The sequence below is a fragment of the Vidua macroura genome, chromosome 5 (genome assembly GCF_024509145.1).
Source record: "Vidua macroura isolate BioBank_ID:100142 chromosome 5, ASM2450914v1, whole genome shotgun sequence".
Lineage (NCBI taxonomy): Eukaryota > Metazoa > Chordata > Aves > Passeriformes > Viduidae > Vidua > Vidua macroura.
This window is the reverse complement of record NC_071575.1, coordinates 72,598,513-72,625,342: the sequence shown is the minus strand read 5'-3', so window position 1 is coordinate 72,625,342 and position 26,830 is coordinate 72,598,513. Positions and strand designations below refer to the sequence as shown.

The following is a 26,830-nucleotide window of genomic DNA, read 5'->3' as shown; positions in this document are numbered from 1 at the left end:
CTGTATGGGGTTATCCCGGGATTTAGGGGGCAGCTGTATGGGGTTATCCCGGGATTTATGGGAACTGCTGTATGGGGTTATCCCAGCTGGATGGGGCTATCCCGGGATTCAGGGGTCCGAGCTGCCCCCGGGATTGGCCCGGGCGAGCTCCAGCCTGAAGCCCCGGTGATCCCGGGCCAATTCCTGCCGCTCCCGGAGCGTCCCCGCATCCTCCCCGTGCCGCTGGCGCCGCCCGAGGCGCAGATGGAGCGGAGCAGACGCTGTCTGTGGGAAGTGGCGTCGGGAACACGCCCGGGGACAGCTCCAGCTGGCGCCTGCGGGGTGGCGGCGGCTGCGCGGGGACATCCCGGAGCCATCTGTCACCCGCAGCCTGCCCAGAACCGCCCCCAGCCCCGGAGCTTCCCGTGGGGAGCGATCCCGGCTCTGCCCGGCCCCCTGCGGGAGGCGGGGAAGGATTTGGGATCGGAGCTGGGATCCGGGGAGCGGCGGTGACGATGGAGCTGCCCCTGAGGGGACACAAATCTTCGGGATCAGAGCTGGGATCAGGCAGAGGCGGTGACACCGGAGCGGTCCCAAAGGGACACAGCCCCTCCATGGCCGCTCTTCCCTGATCCCTCCTGCTGGAAACGCCCCAATTCCAGGGGAGCTGCGCCTGCCCCATCCCGGGAATCGCCGCTGGCCACCTGGGGTGGCCCGGGCACGGCGGGAGGTGGCCCTGCCCGCGGCGCGGGTGGCACCGCGCGCTCGCTGCGGTCCCTGCCCCGCCCCAACCGTTCCAAGGTTCCACCGCTCTGTGACATCACCGCGGCCCGGTGGCACCGGAGGTGACAGCTCTGCCCCGGCTCTGCCACCTGCGCTGGCACCGATGGCTTTGCTGGCGCTGCTCGTCCTGCTGGCCCTGGCCGGGCCCGTCTGGGCCACCTGGGACACCTGCAGGTCGGTGGCCCCGGGGGGCTCGGGGACGCTCGGGGGCTTCCCTGGCACAGCCCGGGCACAGAGGAGCCCCTCGGGGTCCCTGTCCCCGCTGTCCCCGAGCAGGGCAGTGATGGCTCTGTGCTTCCAGAGGCACCTGCGGGCTCCGGCCCATGGCCTTCGACCACAGCTCCGTGGCTGCCGAATACTCCCAGGACAGCGACTACGAGCCCTTGGATTCTTCCGATGGCGCCTCCCTGGACAAGGGTGGCGCCGGGGTCCACCCGGGGGCCTGGCCCGGTGTCATCAGCGTCCAGGCCACCCTGGAGAACGGCACGTGGCACATGTGCTCGGGGGCACTCATCCACCCCCAGTGGGTGCTCACGGTGGCCCAGTGCTTCGCCAGGGCCGGGTAAGGGGGAGCAGGGACAGGGGTGTCCCCCCAGCAGGGACAGGGGTGTCCCCTCAGCAGAGACAGGGGTTTACCCCCTAAAGGGACAGCGGTGTCCCCTCAGCAGGGTCAGGGGTGTACCCACAGCAGGGACAGGGGTGTCCCCTCAGCAGGGTCAGGGGTGTCCCCACAGCAGGGACAGGGGTGTCCCCTCAGCAGGGTCAGGGGTGTCCCCTCAGCAGGGACAGGGGTGTCCCCTCAGCAGGGTCAGGGGTGTACCCCCAAAAGGGACAGGGATGTCCCCTCAGCAGGGACAGGGGTGTCCCTACAGCAGGGATAGGGGTGTCCCCTCAGGAGGATCAGGGATGTCCCCTCAGGAGGATCAGGGATGTCCCCTCAGCAGGGACAGGGGTGTCCCTACAGCAGGGATAGGGGTGTACCCCCAAAAGGGACAGGGATGTCCCCTCAGCAGGGACAGGGGTGTCCCTACAGCAGGGACAGGATTGTACCCCCAAAAGGGACAGGGGTATCCCCTCAGTGGGGCAGGGGTGTCCCCTCAGCAGGGTCAGGGATGTCCCCTCAGCAGGGATAGGGTTGTACCCCCAAAAGGGACAGGGGTGTCCCCTCAGGAGGATCAGGGATGTCCCCACAGCAGGGCCAGGGTTGTCCCCACAGTACAGGGAGGTGCCCTGAGCAGGAAGGGCGTTGTGCTGCCGCAGCCCCCGGCTCTGCTCCCTGTCACCCCTCTCCCCATCTCCTGCTCCTCAGGGACATCTCCAGGTGGGAAGTGGTGATCGGAGCCACGGATCTGAGCCAGCCGGGCCCTGAGGCCGAGCTGCGCCACATCCAGACCCTCCTGGTGCACCAATATTACGACCCCGCCACGGCCAGGAACAACATCGCGCTGCTGGAGCTGGACCAGCCCGTGGAGTGCAGCGACTACATCCAGCTGGGCTGCGTGCCCGACAGCTCCCTGGCCGTGCCCGAGCTGAAGACCTGCTACATGGCGGGCTGGAGAGCCACCCCGGACAGCGGTCAGTGCCCGCCCGGGGCGCGGCCCCGGGCACGGACACGGCGGGCCGGGGGCTCCGCGGGGGCTCGGCCCGGGCCCGGCGCGGGGGATCGGCCCCGCGGGGCCCCGGGGGTCGCCGCTGAGCGCCCTCTGTGCCCGCAGCCCCCGGCCCGCGCCTGGTGCTGCAGGAGGCCAAGGTGCGGCTCATCGACGTCCAGCTGTGCAACAGCAGCCGCTGGTACGGGGGGGCCGTGCACCCCCAGGACCTGTGCGCGGGGTACCCGCGGGGCGGCATCGACACCTGCCAGGTGGGGCTGGGCCGGGGCTGGGCACAGCGACCCTGAGCCAGCCACGGCCCCGTGGGACCCCCAGAGCCAGCACAGGGACCCTGAGCCCCAAAATGGCCCCGTGGGACCCCCAGAGCCAGCACAGGGACCCTGAGCCCCAAAATGCCCCCGTGGGACCCCCAGAGCCAGCACAGGGACCCTGAGCCAGCCACGGCCCCGTGGGACCCCCAGAGCCAGCACAGGGACCCTGAGCCCCAAAATGCCCCCGTGGGACCCCCAGAGCCAGCACAGGGACCCTGAGCCCCAAAATGCCCCCGTGGGACCCCCAGAGCCAGCACAGGGACCCTGAGCCAGCCACGGCCCCGTGGGACCCCCAGAGCCAGCACAGGGACCCTGAGCCCCATCCCTGCCCTGGCACCGTCCGCTGCCCCCCCAGCCCCGTGTCCCCAGCACTGAGGGGTGTCCCTTTCCCCATCCCCGTGTCCCTGCCCAGCGTCCCCTCGTCCCCAAGGCTGGCCCCGTGCCCACAGCGCCCACCCAGCGCTCCCGGCAGCCCCAGGAGTGGCTGTCCCGGCCCTGCCCTTCCCTGCCCGGCCCTGCTGCCCACCCTGAGCCGCTGCCAGCCCGGAGCCCCCAGCCCCGGAGCGGGGGCCTTGCCATGGGAATGCCCCCAGGAATGGAGCTCTGGAGGGGTCGGGATGGGCAGGGCCAGGCCCGGCCTGGCGCAGCCCCTGACCCCTCTCTCCTGGCGCAGGGGGACATCGGGGGTCCCCTGGTCTGCAAGGACAACGCCGGTGACTACTTCTGGCTGGTGGGACTGGCCAGCTGGGGCAAGGGCTGCGCCGGGGCCAAGCGGCCCGGGGTGTTCACCTCCACCCAGCACTTCCACACCTGGATCCAGGTGCAGATGGGGCTGCTGCCACCAGAAGCTGACGCTCCTGCACCCGAGCCCTTCCCGAGCCCAGAGGAAGAGCCCGAGGCGGACTCGGGCCGTGAGGTGAATCCCAACCCCGACGACTCGGAGGATTACACGGGGATTTCATTCCAACAGCAGATCCTGGGGAAATTCCTGAACCTGCTGCTGGAGCTCCTGCATTTCCTGAAGGGAGACAAAGCCTGAGCAGCGGGATGAGCTGATCCAGTTGTGGCCACCTTTCCTTGCCGGGGCCGTGGCTGCGGGGCCAGGCCAGCGCCGGTGCCCGGGGCTGCTGTGCCCTGCCCACGCTCAGCCCTGCGCCCGCCCCGGCGCTGAATCCAGCCTGTGCTTGAATTAGAGTTGTTCCACTTCCCAGCCAGCCGCCTTGTCCAGTTCGCTCTCCCGGGGAAAACAAGGCTGGCACAATTTGGGGGAGAAGGGCGGGCTTGGGACTGGTTTGGGGGGACAGCCGGGGAGGGGAGGATGGGCCTGGAGGTGGAGAGAGGGAGAAACTTCTCCAGGCCAGGCTCCCCCGGCAGAGCCTCAGCTGTGCCGGCGCCGGGAAAAGCCCTTGAGAGGGACGGGAAGGGGCACAGCTGGAGCTGCCACCCCGGAGCCCTGGGGAGGTGCTGGAGGTGCCACCCTGAGCTGCTGCTGCCACCCGCGGCTGTCCCCTCTGCCACCAGCTCGTGTCTCTGAAGCTGCCGGGACCCCTCCCGCTGCTCCTGCTGTAGGAGCAGGACCCGGGCTCTGCCCCGGCGGTCCCGGCGGTGCCACCGGAGGAACGGGCAGGGACAGATGCCAGGAGGCAGAACTGCCCCGGGCAGTGCCCGGCCCTGAGCGGAGCCCAGAGCGGGGTGGAGCCTCCTCCCTGGGGATGTCCCCGAGCTGCCCCGAGGCCACCCCGCGCTCTGCCACGTCCCTCCCTGCCGCGCCCCATTCCCAGCTGCCCCACGCCGCGCATGGCGCGGCCGCTCGGGGACTACAACTCCCGGCACGCCCCGCGGCCGCGCGGCCGCCATGTGCATCACGTGAGCGGCTCGGGCACTGCCGGCACCGCCCCGGGACGGCACCGGGACAGCGCCGGGACAGCACCGGGACAGCACCGGGACACGGGGCGACACGGCCAGGACAGCGCCATGGGGCCGCACGGCCGGCACCGCCCCTGCCTGCTGCTCCTGCTGCTGCCGCCGCTGCTGCCGCTGCCGCCCGTGCGCGCCGCCGCCGCCGCCGCCGCCGCCGCCGCCCGGCCCAACTTCGTGCTGGTGCTGGCGGACGATCTGGGCTTCGGGGACCTGGGCAGCTACGGGCACCCCTCGTCCGCCACGCCGCACCTGGACCGGCTGGCGGCCCGCGGGCTGCGCTTCACCGACTTCTACAGCAGCGCCGCCGTCTGCAGCCCGTCCCGGTACGGCCCCTGCGGCGGGGACGGGCGGGGACCGAGCTGGGGTGTCCCGGGATAAACGGGCGGGGACCGAGCTGGGGTGTCCCGGGATAAACGGGCGGGGACCGAGCTGCGGTGTCCCGGGATAAACGGGCGGGGATGGAGCTGGGGTGTCCCGGGATAAACGGGCGGGGACCGAGCTGCGGTGTCCCGGGATAAACGGGCGGGGATGGACGCGCGGTGTCCCGGGATAAACGGGCGGGGTTGGAGCTGAGGTGTCCCGGGATAAACGGGCGGGGACGGAGCTGGGGTGTCCCGGGATAAACGGGCGGGGATGGACGCGCGGTGTCCCGGGATAAACGGGCGGTGATGGACCCGCCGTGTCCCGGGAGGGATGGGGGGACAAACCTCCGTGTCCCGGGAGAGGCAAGGGGATAAAGCCACCGTGTCCCGGGACAAAGGGGTGAATCTGCGGTGTCCCGGGATAGACGGGTGGTGATGAACCCGCCGTATCCCGGCATAAACCGGCAGTGATGGACCTGCGGTGTCCCGGGATAGATGGAGGGAACCCACCGTGTCCCGGCAAGGACGGGCAGTGATGACCGCGCCGTGGCCCGGGAGAGACGGAGGGATAAACCCTCCGTGTCCCGGGACGGACGGGCGGTGCTGCCCCCGCGGTGTCCCGGGATGTCCCCACGGTGTCCCGGGATCTCCCCGCGGTATCCCGGGACGGACGGGCGGTGTCCCGGGGTGTCCCCGCGGTGTCCCGGGATAAAGGGGCGGTGCTGTCCCCGCGGTGTCCCGGGATGTCCCCACAGTGTCTCGGGATGTTCCCGCGGTGCCCCGGGACGGACCGGCGGTGTCCCGGGATGTTCCCGCGGTGTCTCGGGATGTCCCCACAGTGCCTCGGGATGTCCCCGCGGTGTCCCGGGATAAAGGGGCGGTGCTGTCCCCGCGGTGCCCGGGGTGTTCCCGCGGTGTCCCGGGATCTCCCCGCGGTGTCCCGGGATGGACGGGCGGTGTCCCGGGATGTCCCCGCGGTGCCCGGGATGTCCCCACAGTGTCCCGGGATGTTCCCGCGGTGCCCCGGGACGGACTGGCGGTGTCCGGGCTGTCCCCGCGGTGTCCCGGGATAAAGGGGCGGTGCTGTCCCCGCGGTGCCCGGGGTGTTCCCGCGGTGTCCCGGGATCTCCCCGCGGTGTCCCGGGATGGACGGGCAGAGCCCGGGGTGTCCCCGCGGTGTCCGGGATGTCCCCACAGTGCCTCGGGATGTCCCCGCGGTGCCCGGGGTGTCCCCGCGGTGTCCCGGGATAAAGGGGCGGTGCTGTCCCCACGGTGCCCGCGGTGTCCCCGCGGTGTCCCGGGATAAAGGGGCGGTGTCCCGGGATGTCCCCGCGGTGTCCGGGATCTCCCCACAGTGTCCCGGGATGGACGGGCGGAGCCCGAGGTGTCCCCGCGGTGTCCCCGCGGTGCCCGGAATGGACGGGCGGTGTCCCGGGATAAAGGGGCGGTGCTGCCCCGCGGTGTCCGGGGTGTCCCCGCGGTGTCCCGGGATGGACGGGCGGTGTCCCGGGATAAAGGGGCGGTGCTGCCCCCGCGGTGTCCCCGCGGTGTCCCCGCGGTGTCCCGGGATAAAGGGGCGGTGCTGTCCCCGCGGTGTCCCCGCGGTGTCCCGGGATAAAGGGGCGGTGCTGTCCCCGCGGTGTCCCCGCGGTGTCCCCGCGGTGTCCCGGGATAAAGGGGCGGTGCTGTCCCCGCGGTGTCCCCGCGGTGTCCCCGCGGTGTCCCGGGATAAAGGGGCGGTGCTGTCCCCGCGGTGTCCCCGCGGTGTCCCGGGATAAAGGGGCGGTGCTGTCCCCGCGGTGTCCCCGCGGTGTCCCCGCGGTGCCCGGCACGCCCCGCTGAGCGTGCCCGTGTCGCCGCTCCGCAGGGCCGCGCTGCTGACCGGCCGGCTGCCGGTGCGCTCCGGGATCTACCCGGGCGTGTTCGAGCCGGGCTCGCGGGGCGGGCTCCCGCTGGCCGAGGTCACGCTGGCCGAGCTGCTCAAGGCTCGGGGCTACGCCACGGCCATGGTGGGCAAGTGGCACCTGGGCTACGGCAACAACGGCTCCTTCCTGCCCGTGCACCAGGGCTTCGATGACTTCCTGGGGGTGCCCTACTCCCACGACCAGGTGAGCGCGGATTCGGGGGGCACGGCCCCAGGGGCTGCGGGGGGCACGGCGCCCTCGGGGGGGCGGAGAAATTTTAATATTCGATATTGATACATTGCGAAATGTTTAACTTGGATTGGATGTGAGACGCCTAATGTTTAAAAAAATGAATAAATTAAGTAAATAAATAAATAATGTTAGAGATGAACTATATATAAATGAAATGTTATAAATATTATTAAAATGCGCATATGATATATATAATATATAATATATAATATATAATATATAATATATAATATATTATATATTATATATTATATATTATATATTATATATTATGTAATATAATATATTATATGTATATGGATATAATATAATATGTAATATTATATAATATATTCTATTATAACATATAAATATAATATATAATATATAATATATAATATATAATATATAATATATAATATATAATAAAAAATATATGATATTGTATATTGTATATTATACGATCTATGATATATTGTGTATAATACGTATAATATCTATAATATATAATATATTCTGTATATTACATATAATACATATAAGATATATAATATATATTATTAAATATTAATTAGACATTATATGAAAATAAATTAATATTTTAAATATTAATATAAAACATATTTAAAAGGCAAAATATTTTTAAAAAGAAAAAACATAATATAATATAATATAATATAATATAATATAATATAATAGTATTATAATACAATATAATATATATTATAATACAATATAATATAATACAATATAATATAATAGTAATATAATATAATAGTATTATAATAATATAATATATTATACATTATATAATATATATAATTAAAACATTATTGGTATATTATACATTATATTATATTATATTATATTATATTATATTATATTATATTATATTATATTATATTATATTATATTATATTATATTTATTATATATAATCTATATTATATATAATCTATGTTATATATAATCTATTTTATATATAAAATGTATATTATAACTTATATCTTCTATAATGTGCTATATATATTATATCTATTACATCAACAATATATCACCATGATTTTAATCTAACAATACCCGATTAATGTAGCTCGCGTTCCAAAGTAAGCACACAAGCACTCAGCCCGCCGCGCTCCCCCTCGCCCTGCGCTAAATCCGCCCCTGCGCGCTAAGGAGCCGCAGGCGGGGCGCGCACTCAGCGCCGCGTCCCGCAGGGCCCGTGCCAGAACCTGACGTGCTTCCCGCCGGACACCAAGTGCTTCGGGACGTGCGAGCAGGGCGCGGTGGCCGTGCCGCTGCTGCGCGGCCGCGGGATCGTGCAGCAGCCCGTGTCCCTGCCCGCGCTGGCGCCGCTCTACGGCCGCTTCTGCCGCGACTTCATCGCCCGCTGCGCCCGCCTGCGCCGGCCCTTCCTGCTCTACTACGCGTCACACGTGCGGAGCGGCGGGGAGAGGGACAGGGAGAGGGGAAGGGGAAAAGGGGAAAGGGAAAGGGGAAAGGGGAAAGGGGAAAGGGAGAGGGAAAGGGGAAATGGAAAGGGAGAAGGGAAAAGGGGAAAGGGAGAGGGGAAGGGGAAGGGGAAAGGGAAAGGGAAAAGGGGAAAGGGAGAGGGGAAGGGGAAGGGGAAAGGGAGAGGGAAGGGGAAATGGGAAATGGAAAGGGAAAAGGGAAAGGGAAAGGGAGAAGGGGAAAGGGAGAGGGAAAGGGGAAGGGGAAAGGGAAAGGGGAAAGGGGAAAGGGAAAGGGAGAAGGGGAAAGGGAGAGGGGAAGGGGAAAGGGGAAAGGGAGAGGGAAAGGGGAAGGGGAAAGGGAAAGGGGAAAGGGGAAAGGGAAAGGGAGAAGGGGAAAGGGGAAAGGGAAAAGGGAAATGGGAAAAGGGAAATGGGAAGGGAAAAGAGAAATGGGAAGGGAAAAGGGAAGGGGAAAGGGAAAAGGGAGAGGGAAGGGGCAAGGGGAAAGGGAAAGGGAAAAGGGAAATGGGAAAGGGGAAGGGAAAAGGGAAAAGGGAGAGGGAAAGGGAGAAGGGGAAAGGGAAAAGGGAAATGGGAAATGGGAAGGGAAAAGGGAGAGGGAAAGGGGAAGGGAAAAGGGAAGGGGAGGGAAAAGGGGAGCGGGAAAAGGGAGGGAGCCCAAGTCCCATGGGGAGAACAGGGAAGCATCTCCCCTCCTGCCACCCCAAAATCTGCTCCTGGGTGACCTGGGCTTGCTACTCCCAATCCTGTTGGGACGGTGCCTCCAAGCTGCTGCTCCCTGGACCTTTCCCCCCTTCCCTGCGCCATGCCCGGGGGAAAACCTCCCCGCTGCGCCACCGCTGAGACTCGGGGACAAAACCTCCTCTCGGCCGGTGGCTTTTGTCACCTCCCGGGGTGCTGGCTGTCCCCGCGGGGCTGGCTGACCCGGGTGCCCCGTCCCTTTGGCAGCACACGCACTACCCGCAGTTTGCCAGCCGGGAGTTCGCGGGCGCCACGCGCCGGGGACCCTTCGGGGACGCGCTGGCCGAGTTCGACGGCGCGGTGGGACAGCTGCTGCAGGCCCTGCAGGACAACGGCCTGGAGAACTCCACGCTGGTCTTCGTCACCTCTGACAACGGGTGAGGGGCTGGCACGGGGCAGGGGGGGCGCGGGGCACCCGTGTGGCACCGCCCGCTGTCACCCCCGCTGCTGCTCTGGAGGGGACACGGGGTGTGAGCTCGGTGCTGTGGGACACAAACGGCACAGGGGTTGGGTCAGGTGTGTGACACACCCCAAATGTCACCCTGGGGTTGGGTCAGGTGTGTGACACACCCCAAATGTCACCCAGGGGTTGGGTCAGGTGTGTGACACCCCCAAATGTCACCCTGGGGTTGGGTCAGGTGTGTGACACACCCTAAATGTCACCCAGGGGTTGGGTCACCAGTGTGACACCCCCCAAATGTCACCCTGGGGCTGGGTCAGGTGTGTGACACCCCCCAAATGTCACAGGGGTTGGGTCAGGTGTGTGACACCCCCAAATGTCACCCTGGGGTTGGGTCAGGTGTGTGACACCCCCAAATGTCACCCTGGGGTTGGGTCAGGTGTGTGACACCCCCAAATGTCACAGGGGTTGGGTCAGGTGTGTGACACCCCCAAATGTCCCCCCCGGGTTAGGGTCACCAGTGTGACACTCCCAAATGGCACCCAGGGGTTGGGTCACCAATGTGATACCCCCAAATTTCCTCCAGGGGTTGTTCCACCAAAGTGACGCCCCCAAATGTCCCCAGAGGTTTGGGTCAGGTGTGTGACACCCCCAAATGTCACCCTGGGGCTGGGTCACCAGTGTGACACCCCCAAATGTCACCCAGGGGTTGTGCCAGGCGTGTGACCCCCCCAAATGTCCCCGGAGGTTTGGGTCAGGTGTGTGACACCCCCAGATGTCCCCGGAGGTCTGGGTCACCAGGGTGCCACCCCCAGATGTCCCCGGAGGTTTGGCTCACCTGGGTGACACCCCAAATGTCCCCGGAGGTTTGGCTCACCAGGGTGGCACCCCCAGATGTCCCCGGAGGTTTGGGTCCCCAGGGTGGCACCCCCAGATGTCCCCGGAGGTCTGGGTCACCAGGGTGGCACCCCCAGATGTCCCCGGAGGTCTGGGTCCCCAGGGTGGCACCCCCAGATGTCCCCGGAGGTCTGGGTCACCAGTGTGACACCCCCAAATGTCACCCAGGGGTTGTGCCAGGCATGTGACACCCCCAAATGTCCCCGGAGGTTTGGGTCACCATGGTGGCACCCCCAAATGTCACCCAGGGGTTGTGCCAGGCGTGTGACCCCCCCAAATGTCCCCGGAGGTTTGGGTCAGGTGTGTGACACCCCAGATGTCCCCGGAGGTCTGGGTCACCAGGGTGCCACCCCCAGCTGGCCCTGGCGCGCGGTGACGGCGTGTCCTTGTCCCCAGCCCCTCCACCCTGCGCATGGCACGCGGGGGCAGCGCCGGCCACCTCAGGTGTGGCAAGGGCACGACCTACGAGGGGGGCATGAGGGAGCCCGCCCTGGCGTACTGGCCCGGCAGGATCGCGCCAGGTGAGCCGCGCTGGGCCGGGACAGAGCCGGGATAGACCCGGGACAAACGGGGCAAATCTGGGATAAACCCGGGTCAAATCCAGGATAAACCTGGGCTAAATCCAGGATAAACTGGGGACAAACTGGGAATAAACCTGGGACAAATCCAGGATAAACCTGGGCTAAATCCAGGATAAACTGGGGATAAACCCAGGACAAACCTGGGACAAATCCAGGATAAACCTGGGACAAATCCAGGATACACTGGGGACAAACCCGGGACAAACCTGGGCCAAACCCATGACAAACCCGGGCCAGACCCAGGGACAAACCTGGGCCAGACCCAGGGCCAAACCCGGGCGAGACCCAGGGACAAACCTGGGCCAGACCCAGGGCCAAGCCCGGGCCAAACCCAGGCCAGACCCAGGGACAAACCTGGGCCAAACCCATGACAAACCTGGGACAAACCCAGGGCCAAACCCGGGACAAACCCAGGACAAACCCGGAATAAATTTGGGACAAACCTGGTACAAACCTGGGCCAAACCCAGGCCAAACCTGGGCCAGACCCAGGGACAAACCTGGGCCAGACCCAGGGCCAAACCCATGACAAACCCGGGCCAGACCCAGGGCCAAACCCATGACAAACCCGGGCCAGACCCAGGGACAAACCTGGGCCAGACCCAGGGCCAAACCCAGGGACAAACCCAGGCCAGACCCAGGGACAAACCTGGGCCAAACCCATGACAAACCCAGGCCAGACCCAGGGACAAACCTGGGCCAGACCCAGGGCCAAACCCGGGCCAAACCCAGGCCAGACCCAGGGACAAACCTGGGCCAAACCCATGACAAACCCAGGCCAGACCCAGGGACAAACCTGGGACAAACCCATGACAAACCCGGGACAAACCCAGGGCCAAATCCAGGGCCAAACCCGGGACAAACCCGGAATAAATTTGGGACAAACCTGGTACAAACCTGGGCCAAACCCAGGCCAAACCTGGGCCAGACCCAGGGCCAAACCCAGGCCAAACCCGGGCCAGACCCAGGGCCAAACCCAGGCCAAACCCGGGCCAGACCCAGGGCCAAACCCATGACAAACCCGGGCCAGACCCAGGGACAAACCTGGGCCAGACCCAGGGCCAAACCCGGGCCAAACCCGTGCCAGACCCAGGGCCAAACCCAGGGACAAACCCGGGCCAGACCCAGGGACAAACCTGGGCCAGACCCAGGGCCAAACCCGGGCCAAACCCGTGCCAGACCCAGGGCCAAACCCATGACAAACCCGGGCCAGACCCAGGGACAAACCTGGGCCAGACCCAGGGCCAAACCCGGGCCAAACCCGTGCCAGACCCAGGGACAAACCCAGGGACAAACCCGGGCCAGACCCAGGGACAAACCTGGGCCAGACCCAGGGCCAAACCCAGGCCAAACCCGTGCCAGACCCAGGGCCAAACCCAGGGACAAACCCGGGCCAGACCCAGGCCAAACCCATGACAAACCCGTTGCAAAGCCGTGCCAGCCCCGTGCCAAAGGCGGGCCAGCGGGTGACGCTGTCCCCGCGGCAGGGGTGACGCACGAGCTGGCCAGCACGCTGGACATCCTGCCCACGCTGGCCGCGCTGGCCGGCGCTGCCCTGCCCCAGGTGGCCCTGGACGGCTTCGACCTGAGCCCGCTGCTCCTCGGCCAGGCCAAGGTGAGTCCTGTGCAGTGCACAAAGGCGGCCGCTTGGCTGCTCAACTACAGCTAGCGCGAGAAATTTAAATGTATTTAAATTGTGAGTAATTATAATAGCTAAATAATAATAATAGTAATAGTAATAGTAATAGTAATAATAGTAATAATAATAATAATAACAATAATAATTTTAAAATAATTAAAAATAATTAATAATTAATAATAAATAAAAATATTTAATTAAGATATAATATATAATATATAATATAGAATAATATTTTTTAAAATAATTAATAAAATTTTAAATAATAATAATAATGATAATAATGATAATAATAATAATAAAACTCCCTTTTTTCCGTGCAGAAAAGCTGATTTTTAGTAGTATATTTAAAATCAATTAAAAATAATATAATATAATATAATATAATATAATATAATATAATATAATATAATATAATATAATATAATATAATATAATATAATAATATCGTATTTTATCATCTCATATCATACTATATCATATCGTATTATATTATATAATATTATATTATACCATATTATACCATATTGTACCATATTATATAATATTATATATCATACCATATTGTATATTATATTATATTATATTATATTATATTATATTATATTATATTATATTATATTATATTATATTATATTATATTATATTATATATATCACATCATACGATATACGATACAATATATCACGATATAACATAACCTGGAGGAGCAGCAGCAGCCGGGACGGGGCGCACCCGGGGCTGGCAGCTCCTCCAGCCGTGCCCGGGCTCCGTGTCCGCTGCCAGCCCGGTCCCGGCCGCGGTGTCGGGGCTGTGGCCGGGTCCAGCCGGGGCTACCGGAGCTGCCAGCACTGCCGGGGCTACCGGGGCTACCGGAGCTGCCAGCACTGCCGGGGCTACCGGAGCTGCCAGCACTGCCGGGGCTGCCAGCACTGCCGGGGCTACCGGGGCTACCGGGGCTGCCAGCACTGCCGGAGCTGCCAGCACTGCCGGGGCTACCGGAGCTGCCGGAGCTGCCAGCACTACCGGAGGTACCGGAGCTACCGGAGCTGCCAGCACTGCCGGGGCTACCGGGGCTGCCAGCACTGCCGGGGCTACCGGAGCTGCCGGCACTGCCGGAGGTACCGGAGCTACCGGAGCTGCCAGCACTGCCGGGGCTACCGGGGCTACCGGAGCTGCCAGCACTGCCGGGGCTACCGGAGCTGCCAGCACTGCCGGGGCTGCCAGCACTGCCGGGGCTACCGGGTCCGCCGGGGCTGCCGGCGGCGCTGACCCCGCTGTCCGCAGAGCCCCCGCCGCGCCGTGTTCTTCTTCCCGCCGGCCCCCGACCCCCTGTACGGCCCCTTCGCCGTCCGCCTGGGCAAGTACAAGGCGCACTACTTCACCCAAGGTCAGCGCTTGCCTTTGGGGGGGTTTTTTGGGGGGGGATTTTTTTAACGGGGGGTTTTGGGGAAGGGCTCCGGCTGCGCGGAGCTCCGGGAGCAGGGTGCGAGCTCAGCCTGCCGGCGTGGCTCAGGTTCCTTCCACAGCGACACCACCCCGGACCAGGCGTGCCACGGGCTGACCCCGCTGACCCCGCACCTGCCCCCGCTGCTCTTCGACCTGGAGGCGGACCCCGCGGAGAACTACGACCTGCTGCAGGGCCGGCCGGGCCCCGAGGTGCTGCAGGCGCTCAAGGACATCACCCTGCAGAAGGTGCTGCTGGAGCAGCGCCTGCAGTTCGGGGAGAGCCAGATCGGGAAGGGCCAGGACCCCGCGCTGCAGCCCTGCTGCGCCCCCAACTGCAGCCCCAAACCTTCCTGCTGCCGCTGCTCCCCGCAGTGACGCCCCAAAGGCGCCCGGCCCCGTCCCAAATGACCCGGCTCAGCCTCGGGGCTGCCCCACGGCTCGGGGACCCCTGGGATTCACGGGGAGCTGCGGTGGAAGAGGAGCAGGGAGACCCCAAAAAAGCGATGCTCCATGATCCGTGTGGGACGTTCCAGGGGAAGCCTTGGGCAGGATCCTGACCCATTCCAGGATCCCTGGCCTGTTCCAGGATCCCTGATGCGTTCCAGGATCCTGAACCATTCCAGAATCCCTGACCAGTTCCAGGATCTCTGACCTATTCCAGGATCTCTGATCCGTTCCAGGATCCATGACCCCTTCCAGGATCCCTGACCCATTCCAGTATCCTGATCCATTCCAGAATCCCTGACCCATTCCAGGATCCCTGACCCATTCCAGGATCCCTGACCCATTCCAGGATTCCTGACCCATTCCAGTATCCTGAACCATTCCAGGATCCCTGACCCATTCCAGGATCCCTGACCCGTTCCAGGATCCCTGACCCGTTCCAGGATCCCTGACCCATTCCAGGAGGGTCACCACGCTCCAGCACCTCCCCCAGAGCCAGGACAGCTCCTGGGATCCCTCTGGAGCAGAGGGAACGTCCCAGATCCAGGGATCCCAGCTGGCACCGAGGGCACAGCGGGGCGAGTGGCACGGGGGGCTCAGAGACACGAGCTGGTGGCAGAGGGGACAGCCGCGGGTGGCAGCAGCAGCTCAGGGTGGCACCTCCAGCACCTCCCCAGGGCTCCGGGGTGGCAGCTCCAGCTGTGCCCCTTCCCGTCCCTCTCAAGGGCTTTTCCCGGCGCCGGCACAGCTGAGGCTCTGCCGGGGGAGCCTGGCCTGGAGAAGTTTCTCCCTCTCTCCACCTCCAGGCCCATCCTCCCCTCCCCAGCTGTCCCCCCAAACCAGTCCCAAGCCCGCCCTTCTCCCCCAGATTGTGCCACCCTTGTTTTCCCCGGGAGAGCAAAAATGTGGATAAGGGGTGTGTGATTTTGGCCACGGGGATCATTTTTTTTGCAGCAGCTGGGAGTGGGGCATGTCCAGGACCCAGGGCAACGACACTGGCACTGTGCCCCCCTCTCACTTCCATGGACAAGGGGATTATTTCCGGGATAAAACACGGTGGGGTGTTCTCAGAGGGTTTCCATGTAAATCACTGCTTTGTCTTACACCTTTTCCAATTAACATTGCTGCAAATAATTGTCTGATTCCTCATCTCGTGGCTGTGTGCAGTAAATTGTTTCTAACCCCTGATCTTTGCCTTTTGTGGAAGGGGCAGGAGCGCGGGCTTGGTTTTAGGATCCCTAAACTGGAGAATTCCACCCCTAGACCCCCGCCACGGGCAACACAACTTTAATCCAAGGATTAAATCGATCTGAGCATCCGTGAGGTGGGCTCAGGGCGGGAGCAGGGGCAGGGCACAGCAGCCCTGGGCACCGGGAATGACCTGGGCCAAAGCCACGGCCCCAGCCAGGGGCTGCTGGAGATCCTCTGCAGCCAGAACTGGATCCGCTGCCCCTCCTGCTCACCCTGTCCTGTCCTTCAGGAGCTCCAACACCTCGTGCAGCCTCCTGAGGAATCCTGTCAGGGTCTCCTTTGGGAAGGAAATGTCCGTGACCGGCTCGCTGCTCTCTGGTTCTGGTGGCTCCGGTTCTGGTGGCTCCGGTTCTGGAGGCTCCGGCGAGTTCAGGGTGGCCTTTGGTGCTGGTGGTGGCCCTGTCGGGCCGGGGCCGGCGTGGGCACGGATCCAGGAGTAGAAGTGCTGGGTGGAGGTGAAGATGCCAGGCCTCCTGGCCCTGGTGCAGCCCTTGCCCCAGCTGGCCAGTCCCACCAGCCAGAAGTAGTCACCGGCGTTGTCCTTGCAGACCAGGGGACCCCCGATGTCCCCCTGCGCCAGGAGAGAGGGGTCAGGGGCTGCGCCAGGGTTGGATGCTCTCTCCCAGCCCCTGCCCGACCCACGTTCCCAGCTCTGCTGGAGCCTCCAGACCTCACTGGGAGCAGGATGGGGCCGGCTCAGGGTGGGCAGCAGGGCCGGGCAGGGAAGGGCAGGGCCGGGACAGCCACACCTGGGGCTGCCGGGAGCGCTGGGTGGGCGCTGTGGGCACGGGGCCAGCCTTGGGGACGAGGGGACGCTGGGCAGGGACACGGGGATGGGGAAAGGGACACCCCTCAGTGCTGGGGACACGGGGCTGGGGGGGCAGCGGACGGTGCCAGGGCAGGGATGGGGCTCAGGGTCCCTGTGCTGGCTCTGGGGGTCCCACGGGGCCATTTTGGGGGCTCAGGGTCCCTGTGCTGGCTCTGAGGGTCCCACGGGGCCATTTTGGGGGCTCAGGGTCCCTGTGCTGGCTCTGGGGGTCCCACGGGGCCATTTTGGGGCTCAGGGTCCCTGTGCTGGCTCTGGGGGTCCCACGGGGCCATTTTGGGGCTCAGGGTCCCTGTGCTGGCTCTGGGGGTCCCACGGGGCCGTGGCTGGCTCAGGGTCCCTGTGCTGGCTCTGAGGGTCCCACGGGGACATTTTGGGGCTCAGGGTCCCTGTGCTGGCTCTGGGGGTCCCACGGGGCCATTTTGGGGCTCAGGGTCCCTGTGCTGGCTCTGGGGGTCCCACGGGGCCGTTTTGGGGCTCAGGGTCCCTGTGCTGGCTCTCGGGGTCCCACGGGGCCATTTTGGGGCTCAGGGTCCCTGTGCTGGCTCTGGGGGTCCCACGGGGGCATTTTGGGGCTCAGGGTCCCTGTGCTGGCTCTGGGGGTCCCACGGGGCCGTGGCTGGCTCAGGGTCGCTGTGCCCAGCCCCGGCCCAGCCCCACCTGGCAGGTGTCGATGCCGCCCCGCGGGTACCCCGCGCACAGGTCCTGGGGGTGCACGGCCCCCCCGTACCAGCGGCTGCTGTTGCACAGCTGGACGTCGATGAGCCGCACCTTGGCCTCCTGCAGCACCAGGCGCGGGCCGGGGGCTGCGGGCACAGAGGGCACTGAGCACCCGGCACCTCCCAGGGCAGAGCCCCCGGCCCGGGCTGTGCCCCTGTCCCGCCGTGTCCCTGCCCAGAACTCTGGGCACCGAGGGCCCGGCTCCTGCAGCCTTGGCCTCTGCCCTGGGCCAGCCCAGCCACGTCGCTGTTGCCCCCAGCTCGTCCCCAGCCCCGGGCGGGCACTGACCGCTGTCCGGGGTGGCTCTCCAGCCCGCCATGTAGCAGGTCTTCAGCTCGGGCACGGCCAGGGAGCTGTCGGGCACGCAGCCCAGCTGGATGTAGTCGCTGCACTCCACGGGCTGGTCCAGCTCCAGCAGCGCGATGTTGTTCCTGGCCGTGGCGGGGTCGTAGTCCTGGTGCTTCAGGAGCTGCTTGATCTGGAACGCCTCGGCCTGGGGGCCCGGCTGGGCCAGATCCGTGGCCCCCACCACCACCTTCCACTTGAGGACATCCCTGGAGGCCGTGGAGAGTGGCAGGGAGCAGTGACAGGGCTGGCACGGCCCTGCAGCTCCCGGGCCTCTGCTTGCCACAGCAGGGAGCAGGGACAGCAATGGGGCAGCACGTGGTGGTGGCAGGCCTGGCACCTGGCCCTGCTCTGGGGACATCCCTGGCATTGCCGAGGGAACATCCCTGACCATGATGGGGCACCTCCCTGACCCTGCCAAGGGGACTTCGGTGCTGTGGGGACATCCCTGTCCCTGCTGTGGGTGCATCCTTGTCCCTGCTGTGGGGATACCCCAGACCCTGCTGTGGGGACATCTCTGTCCTTGCTGTGGGGATACCCCAGACCCTGCTGTGGAGATGTCCCTGACCACCCTGATCCTCTTGTGGGGACACCCTGACCCTGCTGTAGGGATCCCCCGACCCTGCTGTGGGAACATCCCTGATCCTCCTGAGAGAACGTCCCTGCCTCTGCTGAGGGGACATTTCTGTCCCTGCTGTGGGGACACCTGTAACCCTGCTCTGGGGACATCTCTGTCCTTGCTGTGGGGATACCCCAGACCCTGCTGTGGGGACACCCTGACCCTGCTGTGGAGATGTCCCTGACCACCCTGATCCTCTTGTGGGGACACCCTGACCTTGACCCTGACCCTGCTGGGGAACATCCCTGGGGGATCCCTGCTGTGGGAACATCCCTGATCCTCCTGAGAGAACATCCCTGCCTCTGCTGAGGGGACACCCCTGTCCCTGCTGTGGGGACATCCTTGTCCCTGCTGTGGGGACACCTGTAATCCTGCTGCGGGGACATCTCTGTCCTTGCTGTGAGGACATCTCTGTCCTTGCTATGGGGAAAACCCTGACCCTGCTGTGGGGATGTCCCTGCCCACACTGATCCTCTTGTGGGGACACTGCTGTCCCTGCTGTGGGGACACCACTGTCCCTGCTGTGGGGACACCCTGTCCCTGTTATGGGGACACCTGTAACCCTGCTGTGGGGACACCCTGTCCCTGCTGTGGGGACACCCTGTCCCTGCTGTGGGGACATCTCTGTCCTGGCTGTGGGGACACCGCTGTCCCTGCTCCCCCTTACCCGGCCGTGATGAAGCAGCTGGCGGCTGTGAGGACCCAGCGGTGGCTGACGAGTGCCCCCGAGCACATGTGCCACGTGCCGTTCTCCAGGGTGACCTGGATGCTGGCGATGCCGGGCCAGGCCCCCGGGTTGACATCGAGGGTTGTGCCCTCGGCAGAATGCGAGGATCCGAACTCGGGAATGGCGGAGCTCTCGTTCAAAACCATGGGCCAGAGCCCGCAGGTGCCTCTGGAAGCACAGAGCCATCACTGCCCTGCTCGGGGACAGCGGGGACAGGGACCCCGAGGGGCTCCTCTGTGCCCGGGCTGTGCCAGGGAAGCCCCCGAGCGTCCCCGAGCCCCCCGGGGCCACCGACCTGCAGGTGTCCCAGGTGGCCCAGACGGGCCCGGCCAGGGCCAGCAGGACGAGCAGCGCCAGCAAAGCCATCGGTGCCAGCGCAGGTGGCAGAGCCGGGGCAGAGCTGTCACCTCTGGTGCCACCCACGGCCCTGGCGGTGCCCGCGGTGCCACCGGGCCGGGGTGATGTCACAGAGGGTCGGTTCCACGTGCGGGGCACGGTGGCCTCGGGTGGTTTGGGGGCGGTGGCAGCACAGAGCTCTGAGCCCGGGCAGGGTTTGGGCCAAAGGGACCTTCGGGATCCCTCTGGAGCAGAGGGAACGTCCCGGATCCAGGGATCCCAGCTGGCACCGAGGGCACAGCGGGGCGAGTGGCACGGGGGGCTCAGAGACACGAGCTGGTGGCAGAGGGGACAGCCGCGGGTGGCAGCAGCAGCTCAGGGTGGCACCTCCAGCACCTCCCCAGGGCTCCGGGGTGGCAGCTCCAGCTGTGCCCGTTCCCGTCCCTCTCAAGGGCTTTTCCCGGCGCCGGCACAGCTGAGGCTCTGCCGGGGGAGCCTGGCCTGGAGAAGTTTCTCCCTCTCTCCACCTCCAGGCTGTGCTGGATCGGAGCGAAACCCGCAGGAGGAATTCCCCTCCCCGCAGAACCCCACGCACCGTGCAGGGGGTTTGGAAGTCAGAGTTGAAATTTGAAGGGGAGGGTCCAATAAATGCACTGAGTACAGAAAAAATTAGCTCAAAACCACAAAGTCAGAGCGCAGCTGACAGCCCGTGGGTGGCACAGTCAGGACCAGCAGTGGTGGCAGCGCTGTTGAAGTGGCCCTGCTGGTCTGCTCCTCCTCCAGGCGTCCACTGATGGTGTTTGTGTCCCAAATCCCCAAACCTTGCGATGACATCCCCTAAAGTCCTGGCAGGAATGTCCAGAACCTCCCCCGGGGCGAGGAGTTCCGCGGTGGGCTGATGGAACCCCGTGAGTTATCGGGTATTTCTGGAATCCCTGGTGGCCCACGAGCAGGGATGGCCCCTCAGCGTGGGAGTTCTGACCCCAGGAGTTCCTCAGAAGGTGCCGGAGGTGCTGGAGAACCCTCAGTTACACCCAGGCTCATCCTCCCCTCATCCCCCCCCAAACCAGGAGCCAACCCCACCCTTTTTTCCCCGGATTGTCCCGTCCTCGTTGTGCCCAGCAGACTGAAAATGAGGGTAATGGGGAACAACTCTATTTCAAGAACAAACTGAAGTTCATCTCCAGGGTGGGCGGAAGGGGGATAATGAGCAGGACAGGGCAGACCCGGGCACCAGGGGCGGCTTGGGCACAGCCCTGGATCTGCTCCCCCTCCTGCTCAATCCAGTTTGTCCCGCAGGAACTCCAGGAACTCCTGCAGATTCGTGAAGAGCCTCAGCAGGATGGCTTTTGGGAAGGAAATTGTTATAAACTTCTCTGGTTCTGGTTCTTCTTCTTCCTCCTCTTCTTCTGGTTCTGGTATGGGTTCCGGTTCTGGTATCGGTACCGGTATTGGTACCGGTTCGGGTTCTGACTCCGGTTCTGCTTCAGGCTCTGGTTCCAGTTCTGCTTCGGGTTCCAGTTCTGGCGGCTCTTCCTCAGTGGTGGGGGCGGGTGGCTCGGGCGGTGGAGCCTCCGTTTGCGGCGGGACCAATCCCATCTGCACCTGGATCCAGGTGTGGAAGTGCTGGGTGGAGGTGAACACCCCGGGCCGCTTGTCACCGGCGCAGCCCTTGCCCCAGCTGGCCAGTCCCACCAGCCAGAAGTAGTCACCGGCGTTGTCCTTGCAGACCAGGGGACCCCCGCTGTCCCCCTGCGCCAGGAGAGAGGGGTCAGGGGCTGCGCCAGGGTCGCAGCCACACCTCGGGGTTATGGGGACACGGGATGGGATCTGGGGACACGGGGACACGGGGACAGGGACCCACGGATGGGGAGTGGCAGCCCTAGGACACGGGGCTGGGGATCCATGGATGGGAAAGGGAATAAAGCAGGGATAAAGGACAGGGAGGGCCGTGGCTGGCTCAGGGTCCCTGTGCTGGCTCTGGGGGTCCCATGGGGCCATTTTGGGGCTCAGGGTCCCTGTGCTGGCTCTGAGGGTCCCATGGGGCCATTTTGGGGCTCAGGGTCCCTGTGCTGGCTCTGGGGGTCCCACGGGGCCGTGGCTGGCTCAGGGTCCCTGTGCTGGCTCTGAGGGTCCCACGGGGCCGTGTTGGGGCTCAGGGTCCCTGTGCTGGCTCTGGGGGTCCCACAGGGCCATTTTGGGGCTCAGGGTCCCTGTGCTGGCTCTGGGGGTCCCACGGGGACATTTTGGGGCTCAGGGTCCCTGTGCTGGCTCTGGGGGTCCCACGGGGCCGTGGCTGGCTCAGGGTCGCTGTGCCCAGCCCCGGCCCAGCCCCACCTGGCAGGTGTCGATGCCGCCCCGCGGGTACCCCGCGCACAGGTCCTGGGGGTGCACGGCCCCCCCGTACCAGCGGCTGCTGTTGCACAGCTGGACGTCGATGAGCCGCACCTTGGCCTCCTGCAGCACCAGGCGCGGGCCGGGGGCTGCGGGCACAGAGGGCACTGAGCACCCGGCACCTCGCAGGGCAGAGCCCCCGGCCCGGGCTGTGCCCCTGTCCCGCCGTGTCCCAGCCCAGAGCTCTGCAGCTTTGGCTCCTGCAGCTTTGGCCGCTGCCCTGGGCCAGCCCAGCCACGTCGCTGTTGCCCCCAGCTTGTCCCCAGCCCCGGGCGGGCACTGACCGCTGTCCGGGGTGGCTCTCCAGCCCGCCATGTAGCAGGTCTTCAGCTCGGGCACGGCCAGGGAGCTGTCGGGCACGCAGCCCAGCTGGATGTAGTCGCTGCACTCCACGGGCTGGTCCAGCTCCAGCAGCGCGATGTTGTTGCTCTCCGAGTCGGCGTCGTAGTCCTGGTGCATCACGACCCTGTCGATGCGGCGCTGCTCGGCCTCGGGGCCCGGCTGGCTCAGATCCGTGGCCCCGATCAGCACCTCCCAGCTGGAGGTGTCCCTGGGGAGCAGGAGAGGGAGGAAGAACTGATGGGACAGAGCCGGGGGCTGCGGCAGCACAACGCCCTTCCTGCTCAGGGCACCTCCCTGTGCTGTGGGGACAACCCTGGCCCTGCTGTGGGGACTTCCCTGTCCCTTTTGGGGGTACAACCCCGGCCCTGCTGTGGGGACTTCCCTGTCCCTTTTGGGGGTACACCCCTGTCCCTGCTGGGGGGACACCCGTGACCCTGCTGTGGGGACACCCGTGACCCTGCTGAGGGGACAACCCTGACCCTTTTGGGGGTACACCCCTGTCCCTACTGAGGGGACACCCCTGTCCCTGCTGGGGGGACACCCCTGACCCTACTGAGGGGACACCCCTGTCCCTACTGAGGGGACACCCCTGTCCCTGCTGGGGGGACACCCCTGTCCCTGCTCCCCCTTACCCGGCCCTGGCGAAGCACTGGGCCACCGTGAGCACCCACTGGGGGTGGATGAGTGCCCCCGAGCACATGTGCCACGTGCCGTTCTCCAGGGTGGCCTGGACGCTGACGATGCCGGGCCAGGTCCCTGAGGGGACGCCGGGGCCGTCCATGACCAGGGAGGTGACATCAGAAGAGCCCAAGGTGGCGTAGTCGCCGTCTGTGGGGTCGTAGTCCCGAACCAGCGAGCTGTGGTCAAAGGCCAAGGGCCGGAGCCCGCAGGTGCCTCTGGAAGCACAGAGCCATCACTGCCCTGCTCGGGGACAGCGGGGACAGGGACCCCGAGGGGCTCCTCTGTGCCCGGGCTGTGCCAGGGAAGCCCCCGAGCGTCCCCGAGCCCCCCGGGGCCACCGACCTGCAGGTGTCCCAGGTGGCCCAGACGGGCCCGGCCAGGGCCAGCAGGACGAGCAGCGCCAGCAAAGCCATCGGTGCCAGCGCAGGTGGCAGAGCCGGGGCAGAGCTGTCACCTCCGGTGCCACCCACGGCCCTGGCGGTGCCCGCGGTGCCACCGGGCCGGGGTGATGTCACAGAGGGTCGGTTCCACGTGCGAGGCACGGTGGCCTCGGGTGGTTTGGGGGCAGAGGCAGCGCAGAGCTCTGAGCCCGGGCAGGGTTTGGGCCGAAGGGACCTTTGGGATCCCTCTGGAGCAGAGGGAACGTCCCGGATCCAGGGATCCCAGCTGGCACCGAGGGCACAGCGGGGCGAGTGGCACGGGGGGCTCAGAGACACGAGCTGGTGGCAGAGGGGACAGCCGCGGGTGGCAGCAGCAGCTCAGGGTGGCACCTCCAGCACCTCCCCAGGGCTCCGGGGTGGCAGCTCCAGCTGTGCCCGTTCCCGTCCCTCTCGAGGGCTTTTCCCGGCGCCGGCACAGCTGAGGCTCTGCCGGGGGAGCCTGGCCTGGAGAAGTTTCTCCCTCTCTCCACCTCCAGGCCCATCCTCCCCTCCCTGGCTGTCCCCCCAAACCAGTCCCAAGCCCGCCCTTCTCCCCCAGATTGTGCCACCCTTGTTTTCCCCGGGAGAGCGAACTGGACAAGGCGGCTGGCTGGGAAGTGGAACAACTCTAATTCAAGCACAGGCTGGATTCAGCGCCGGGGCGGGCGCAGGGCTGAGCGTGGGCAGGGCACAGCAGCCCCGGGCACCGGCGCTGGCCTGGCCCCGCAGCCACGGCCCCGCCCGGGGCTGCCGGAGATGCTCTGCAGCCAGGACTGGATCCGCTGCTCAACGCAGTTTGTCCCGCAGGAACTCCAGGAACCTCTGCAGACTCCCCAGGAAGCTCAGCAGGATGGCTTTGGGGAATGAAATCGTTACGAACGGCTGCGATTCCGGCTCTGGTGGCTTCTCGATGACAGTCAGGGTCAGAGGCGGGGTCGGGGACAGGATCGGGCTCGGGGCTGGGGTCGGGGCGGGCTCTGTCGGTGTAGGGGTGGGGTCTGCTGGGACCATTCCCATCTGGACTTGGATCCATCCACGGAAGTGCTGGGTGGAGGTGAACACCCCGGGTCGTTTCTCTCCGGTGCAGCCCTTGCCCCAGCTGGCCAGTCCCACCAGCCAGAAGTAGTCACCAACGTGGTCCTTGCAGACGAGGGGACCCCCGCTGTCCCCCTGCGCCAGGAGAGAGGGGTCAGGGTCATAACACCTCGGGGTTATGGGGACACGGGATGGCATTTGGGGACACGGGGACAGGGAGGCACAGACGGGGAGCAGCAGCCCTGGGACATGGGACAGGGATCCATGGATGGGAAAGGGACCAGGAGCCCCTGGACATGGGGCAGGGACAAGGACAGGGACATGGGGATGGGGACGGGCAGGGAGCAGTGACAGGGGTGGCACAGGGGCTGTCCCAGCCTGGGCCGGGCCTGAGGGGACTCAGTGGTGGAAGGGGAAGGGAAGGGCAGCACAGAGGCACAGGAGAGGGACCTGGGAACTGGGGAAGGGCAGGACAGCCCGGGGACATGGGACAGGACAGGGATACAGGGATGGGCGAGGGACACCTGTCAGTGGTGGGGACACAGGGATGGCAGGGCACCGGGCCAGGTCCAGAGGGTGCCAGGCCAGGGTTGGGCTCAGGGTCCCTGTACTGGCTCTGGGGGTCCCACGGGTCCGTGGCTGGCTCAGGGTCCCTGTGCTGGCTCTGGGGGTCCCACGGGGCCGTGTTGGGGCTCAGGGTCCCTGTGCTGGCTCTGGGGGTCCCACGGGGCCGTGGCTGGCTCAGGGTCGCTGTGCCCAGCCCCGGCCCAGCCCCACCTGGCAGGTGTCGATGCCGCCCCGCGGGTACCCCGCGCACAGGTCCTGGGGGTGCACGGCCCCCCCCGTACCAGCGGCTGCTGTTGCACAGCTGGACGTCGATGAGCCGCACCTTGGCCTCCTGCAGCACCAGGCGCGGGCCGGGGGCTGCGGGCACAGAGGGCGCTCAGCGGCGACCCCCGGGGCCCCGCGGGGCCGATCCCCCGCGCCGGGCCCGGGCCGAGCCCCCGCGGAGCCCCCGGCCCGCCGTGTCCGTGGCCCGGGCCGCGCCCCGGGCGGGCACTGACCGCTGTCCGGGGTGGCTCTCCAGCCCGCCATGTAGCAGGTCTTCAGCTCGGGCACGGCCAGGGAGCTGTCGGGCACGCAGCCCAGCTGGATGTAGTCGCTGCACTCCACGGGCTGGTCCAGCTCCAGCAGCGCGATGTTGTTCCTGGCCGTGGCAGCCACGTAGTTCTGGTGCACCAGGAGCCTCTGGATGCGTCTCACCGCAGCCTCGGGGCCCGGCTGGGCCACATCCGCGGTCCCCATCACCACCTCGTAAATGGAGATGTCCCTGAGGAGCAGCAGATGAAGAGAGGGGTGACAGGGAGCAGAGCCACGGGATGTGGCAGCCCAGCAGCTGACCCTGCTGTGGGGACAACCCTGACCCTGTTCTGGGGACTGTCCCTATCCCTGCTGAGGGGACGCCCCTGACCCTTTTGGGGGGACACCCCTGTCCCTGCTGAGGGGACACCGCTGTTCCTTTTGGGGGTACACCCCTGTCCCTGCTGAGGGGACACCCCTCTCCCTTTTGGGGGTACACTCCTGACCCTGCTGAGGGGACACCCGTGACCCTTTTGGGGGTACACCCCTGTCCCTACTGAGGGGACACCCCTGTCCGTTTTGGGGGTACACCCCTCTCCCTTTTGGGGGTACACTCCTGACCCTGCTGTGGGGACACCCCTGTCCCTGCTGAGGGGACACCCCTGTCCCTGCTCCCCCTTACCCGGCCCTGGCGAAGCACTGGGCCACCGTGAGCACCCACTGGGGGTGGATGAGTGCCCCCGAGCACATGTGCCACGTGCCGTTCTCCAGGGTGGCCTGGACGCTGACGATGCCGGGCCAGGTCCCTGAGGGGACGCCGGGGCCGTCCATGACCAGGGAGGTGACATCAGAAGAGCCCAAGGTGGCGTAGTCGCCGTCTGTGGGGTCGTAGTCCCGAACCAGCGAGCTGTGGTCAAAGGCCAAGGGCCGGAGCCCGCAGGTGCCTCTGGAAGCACAGAGCCATCACTGCCCTGCTCGGGGACAGCGGGGACAGGGACCCCGAGGGGCTCCTCTGTGCCCGGGCTGTGCCAGGGAAGCCCCCGAGCGTCCCCGAGCCCCCCGGGGCCACCGACCTGCAGGTGTCCCAGGTGGCCCAGACGGGCCCGGCCAGGGCCAGCAGGACGAGCAGCGCCAGCAAAGCCATCGGTGCCAGCGCAGGTGGCAGAGCCGGGGCAGAGCTGTCACCTCCGGTGCCACCGGGCCGCAGTGATGTCACAGAGCGGTGGAATCTTGGAACCGCCGGGCTGGGGGCGGAGCCGGCGACGGGCGGGGGGCGGCCGGGGCTCCCACCTGCCCCATAACTGCCCAGCCCCCAGCCGCAGAATCCCCAC

The 26,830-nt window shown here is 64.4% G+C and overlaps 5 protein-coding genes across 5 annotated transcripts; 2 read left to right on the top strand and 3 right to left on the bottom strand.

The window, feature by feature from the left end:
* Positions 1-752: 752 nt before the first annotated feature.
* LOC128808159 (acrosin-like) lies at positions 753-3,893 on the top strand. Its single transcript, XM_053979003.1, has 5 exons — positions 753-936; positions 1,064-1,324; positions 2,072-2,337; positions 2,478-2,623; positions 3,357-3,893. The coding sequence occupies exons 1-5, from the start codon at positions 866-868 to the stop codon at positions 3,720-3,722; spliced, it is 1,110 nt and encodes a 369-aa protein (XP_053834978.1). The 5' UTR covers positions 753-865; the 3' UTR covers positions 3,723-3,893.
* A 728-nt stretch (positions 3,894-4,621) lies between these two features.
* On the top strand, positions 4,622-15,784 carry LOC128808135 (arylsulfatase A-like). Its single transcript, XM_053978971.1, has 8 exons — positions 4,622-4,926; positions 6,833-7,073; positions 8,317-8,535; positions 9,523-9,692; positions 11,009-11,133; positions 12,680-12,807; positions 14,119-14,221; positions 14,348-15,784. The coding sequence occupies exons 1-8, from the start codon at positions 4,658-4,660 to the stop codon at positions 14,653-14,655; spliced, it is 1,563 nt and encodes a 520-aa protein (XP_053834946.1). The 5' UTR covers positions 4,622-4,657; the 3' UTR covers positions 14,656-15,784.
* A 210-nt stretch (positions 15,785-15,994) lies between these two features.
* Positions 15,995-19,673, bottom strand: LOC128808158 (acrosin-like). Its single transcript, XM_053979002.1, has 5 exons — positions 19,508-19,673; positions 19,153-19,380; positions 17,810-18,075; positions 17,462-17,607; positions 15,995-16,546 (listed from the first exon to the last, which is right to left on the bottom strand). Exons 1-5 carry the CDS (start codon positions 19,576-19,578, stop codon positions 16,184-16,186), a joined length of 1,074 nt encoding a protein of 357 aa, XP_053834977.1. The 5' UTR covers positions 19,579-19,673; the 3' UTR covers positions 15,995-16,183.
* A 1,001-nt stretch (positions 19,674-20,674) lies between these two features.
* Positions 20,675-23,487, bottom strand: LOC128808152 (acrosin-like). Its single transcript, XM_053978996.1, has 5 exons — positions 23,308-23,487; positions 22,917-23,180; positions 22,227-22,492; positions 21,886-22,031; positions 20,675-21,300 (listed from the first exon to the last, which is right to left on the bottom strand). The coding sequence occupies exons 1-5, from the start codon at positions 23,376-23,378 to the stop codon at positions 20,827-20,829; spliced, it is 1,221 nt and encodes a 406-aa protein (XP_053834971.1). The 5' UTR covers positions 23,379-23,487; the 3' UTR covers positions 20,675-20,826.
* Positions 23,488-23,995: 508 nt separating this feature from the next.
* On the bottom strand, positions 23,996-26,694 carry LOC128808147 (acrosin-like). The gene is given in 6 exon segments (XM_053978991.1): positions 23,996-24,554; positions 25,197-25,262; positions 25,264-25,343; positions 25,484-25,749; positions 26,182-26,445; positions 26,573-26,694. Coding segments are annotated over 6 exon segments (1,131 nt in total). The 5' UTR covers positions 26,644-26,694; the 3' UTR covers positions 23,996-24,170.
* Between the last annotated feature and the right edge of the window lie 136 nt (positions 26,695-26,830).

What these genes read in the sequence shown, in the direction of transcription:
- LOC128808159 (XM_053979003.1), top strand. Translation starts at nt 866, where the DNA reads ATGGCTTTGCTGGCGCTGCTCGTCCTGCTGGCCCTGGCCGGGCCCGTC. An exon ending in CAGTGCTTCGCCAGGGCCGG is followed by an intron (nt 1,325 to 2,071) that starts GTAAGGGGGAGC and finishes CCTGCTCCTCAG; the next exon opens with GGACATCTCCAGGTGGGAAG. An exon ending in GAGAGCCACCCCGGACAGCG is followed by an intron (nt 2,338 to 2,477) that starts GTCAGTGCCCGC and finishes CTGTGCCCGCAG; the next exon opens with CCCCCGGCCCGCGCCTGGTG.
- LOC128808152 (XM_053978996.1), bottom strand. Translation starts at nt 23,378, where the DNA reads ATGGCTTTGCTGGCGCTGCTCGTCCTGCTGGCCCTGGCCGGGCCCGTC. An exon ending in GAGAGCCACCCCGGACAGCG is followed by an intron (nt 22,032 to 22,226) that starts GTCAGTGCCCGC and finishes CTGTGCCCGCAG; the next exon opens with CCCCCGGCCCGCGCCTGGTG. An exon ending in GCGGCATCGACACCTGCCAG is followed by an intron (nt 21,301 to 21,885) that starts GTGGGGCTGGGC and finishes CTCCTGGCGCAG; the next exon opens with GGGGACAGCGGGGGTCCCCT.
- LOC128808135 (XM_053978971.1), top strand. Translation starts at nt 4,658, where the DNA reads ATGGGGCCGCACGGCCGGCACCGCCCCTGCCTGCTGCTCCTGCTGCTG. An exon ending in TGCTCTACTACGCGTCACAC is followed by an intron (nt 8,536 to 9,522) that starts GTGCGGAGCGGC and finishes TCCCTTTGGCAG; the next exon opens with CACACGCACTACCCGCAGTT. An exon ending in GCCCGGCAGGATCGCGCCAG is followed by an intron (nt 11,134 to 12,679) that starts GTGAGCCGCGCT and finishes TCCCCGCGGCAG; the next exon opens with GGGTGACGCACGAGCTGGCC.
- LOC128808158 (XM_053979002.1), bottom strand. Translation starts at nt 19,578, where the DNA reads ATGGCTTTGCTGGCGCTGCTCGTCCTGCTGGCCCTGGCCGGGCCCGTC. An exon ending in GCCACCTGGGACACCTGCAG is followed by an intron (nt 19,381 to 19,507) that starts GTCGGTGGCCCC and finishes CTGTGCTTCCAG; the next exon opens with AGGCACCTGCGGGCTCTGGC. An exon ending in AGCTGCTTCATCACGGCCGG is followed by an intron (nt 18,076 to 19,152) that starts GTAAGGGGGAGC and finishes CACGGCCTCCAG; the next exon opens with GGATGTCCTCAAGTGGAAGG.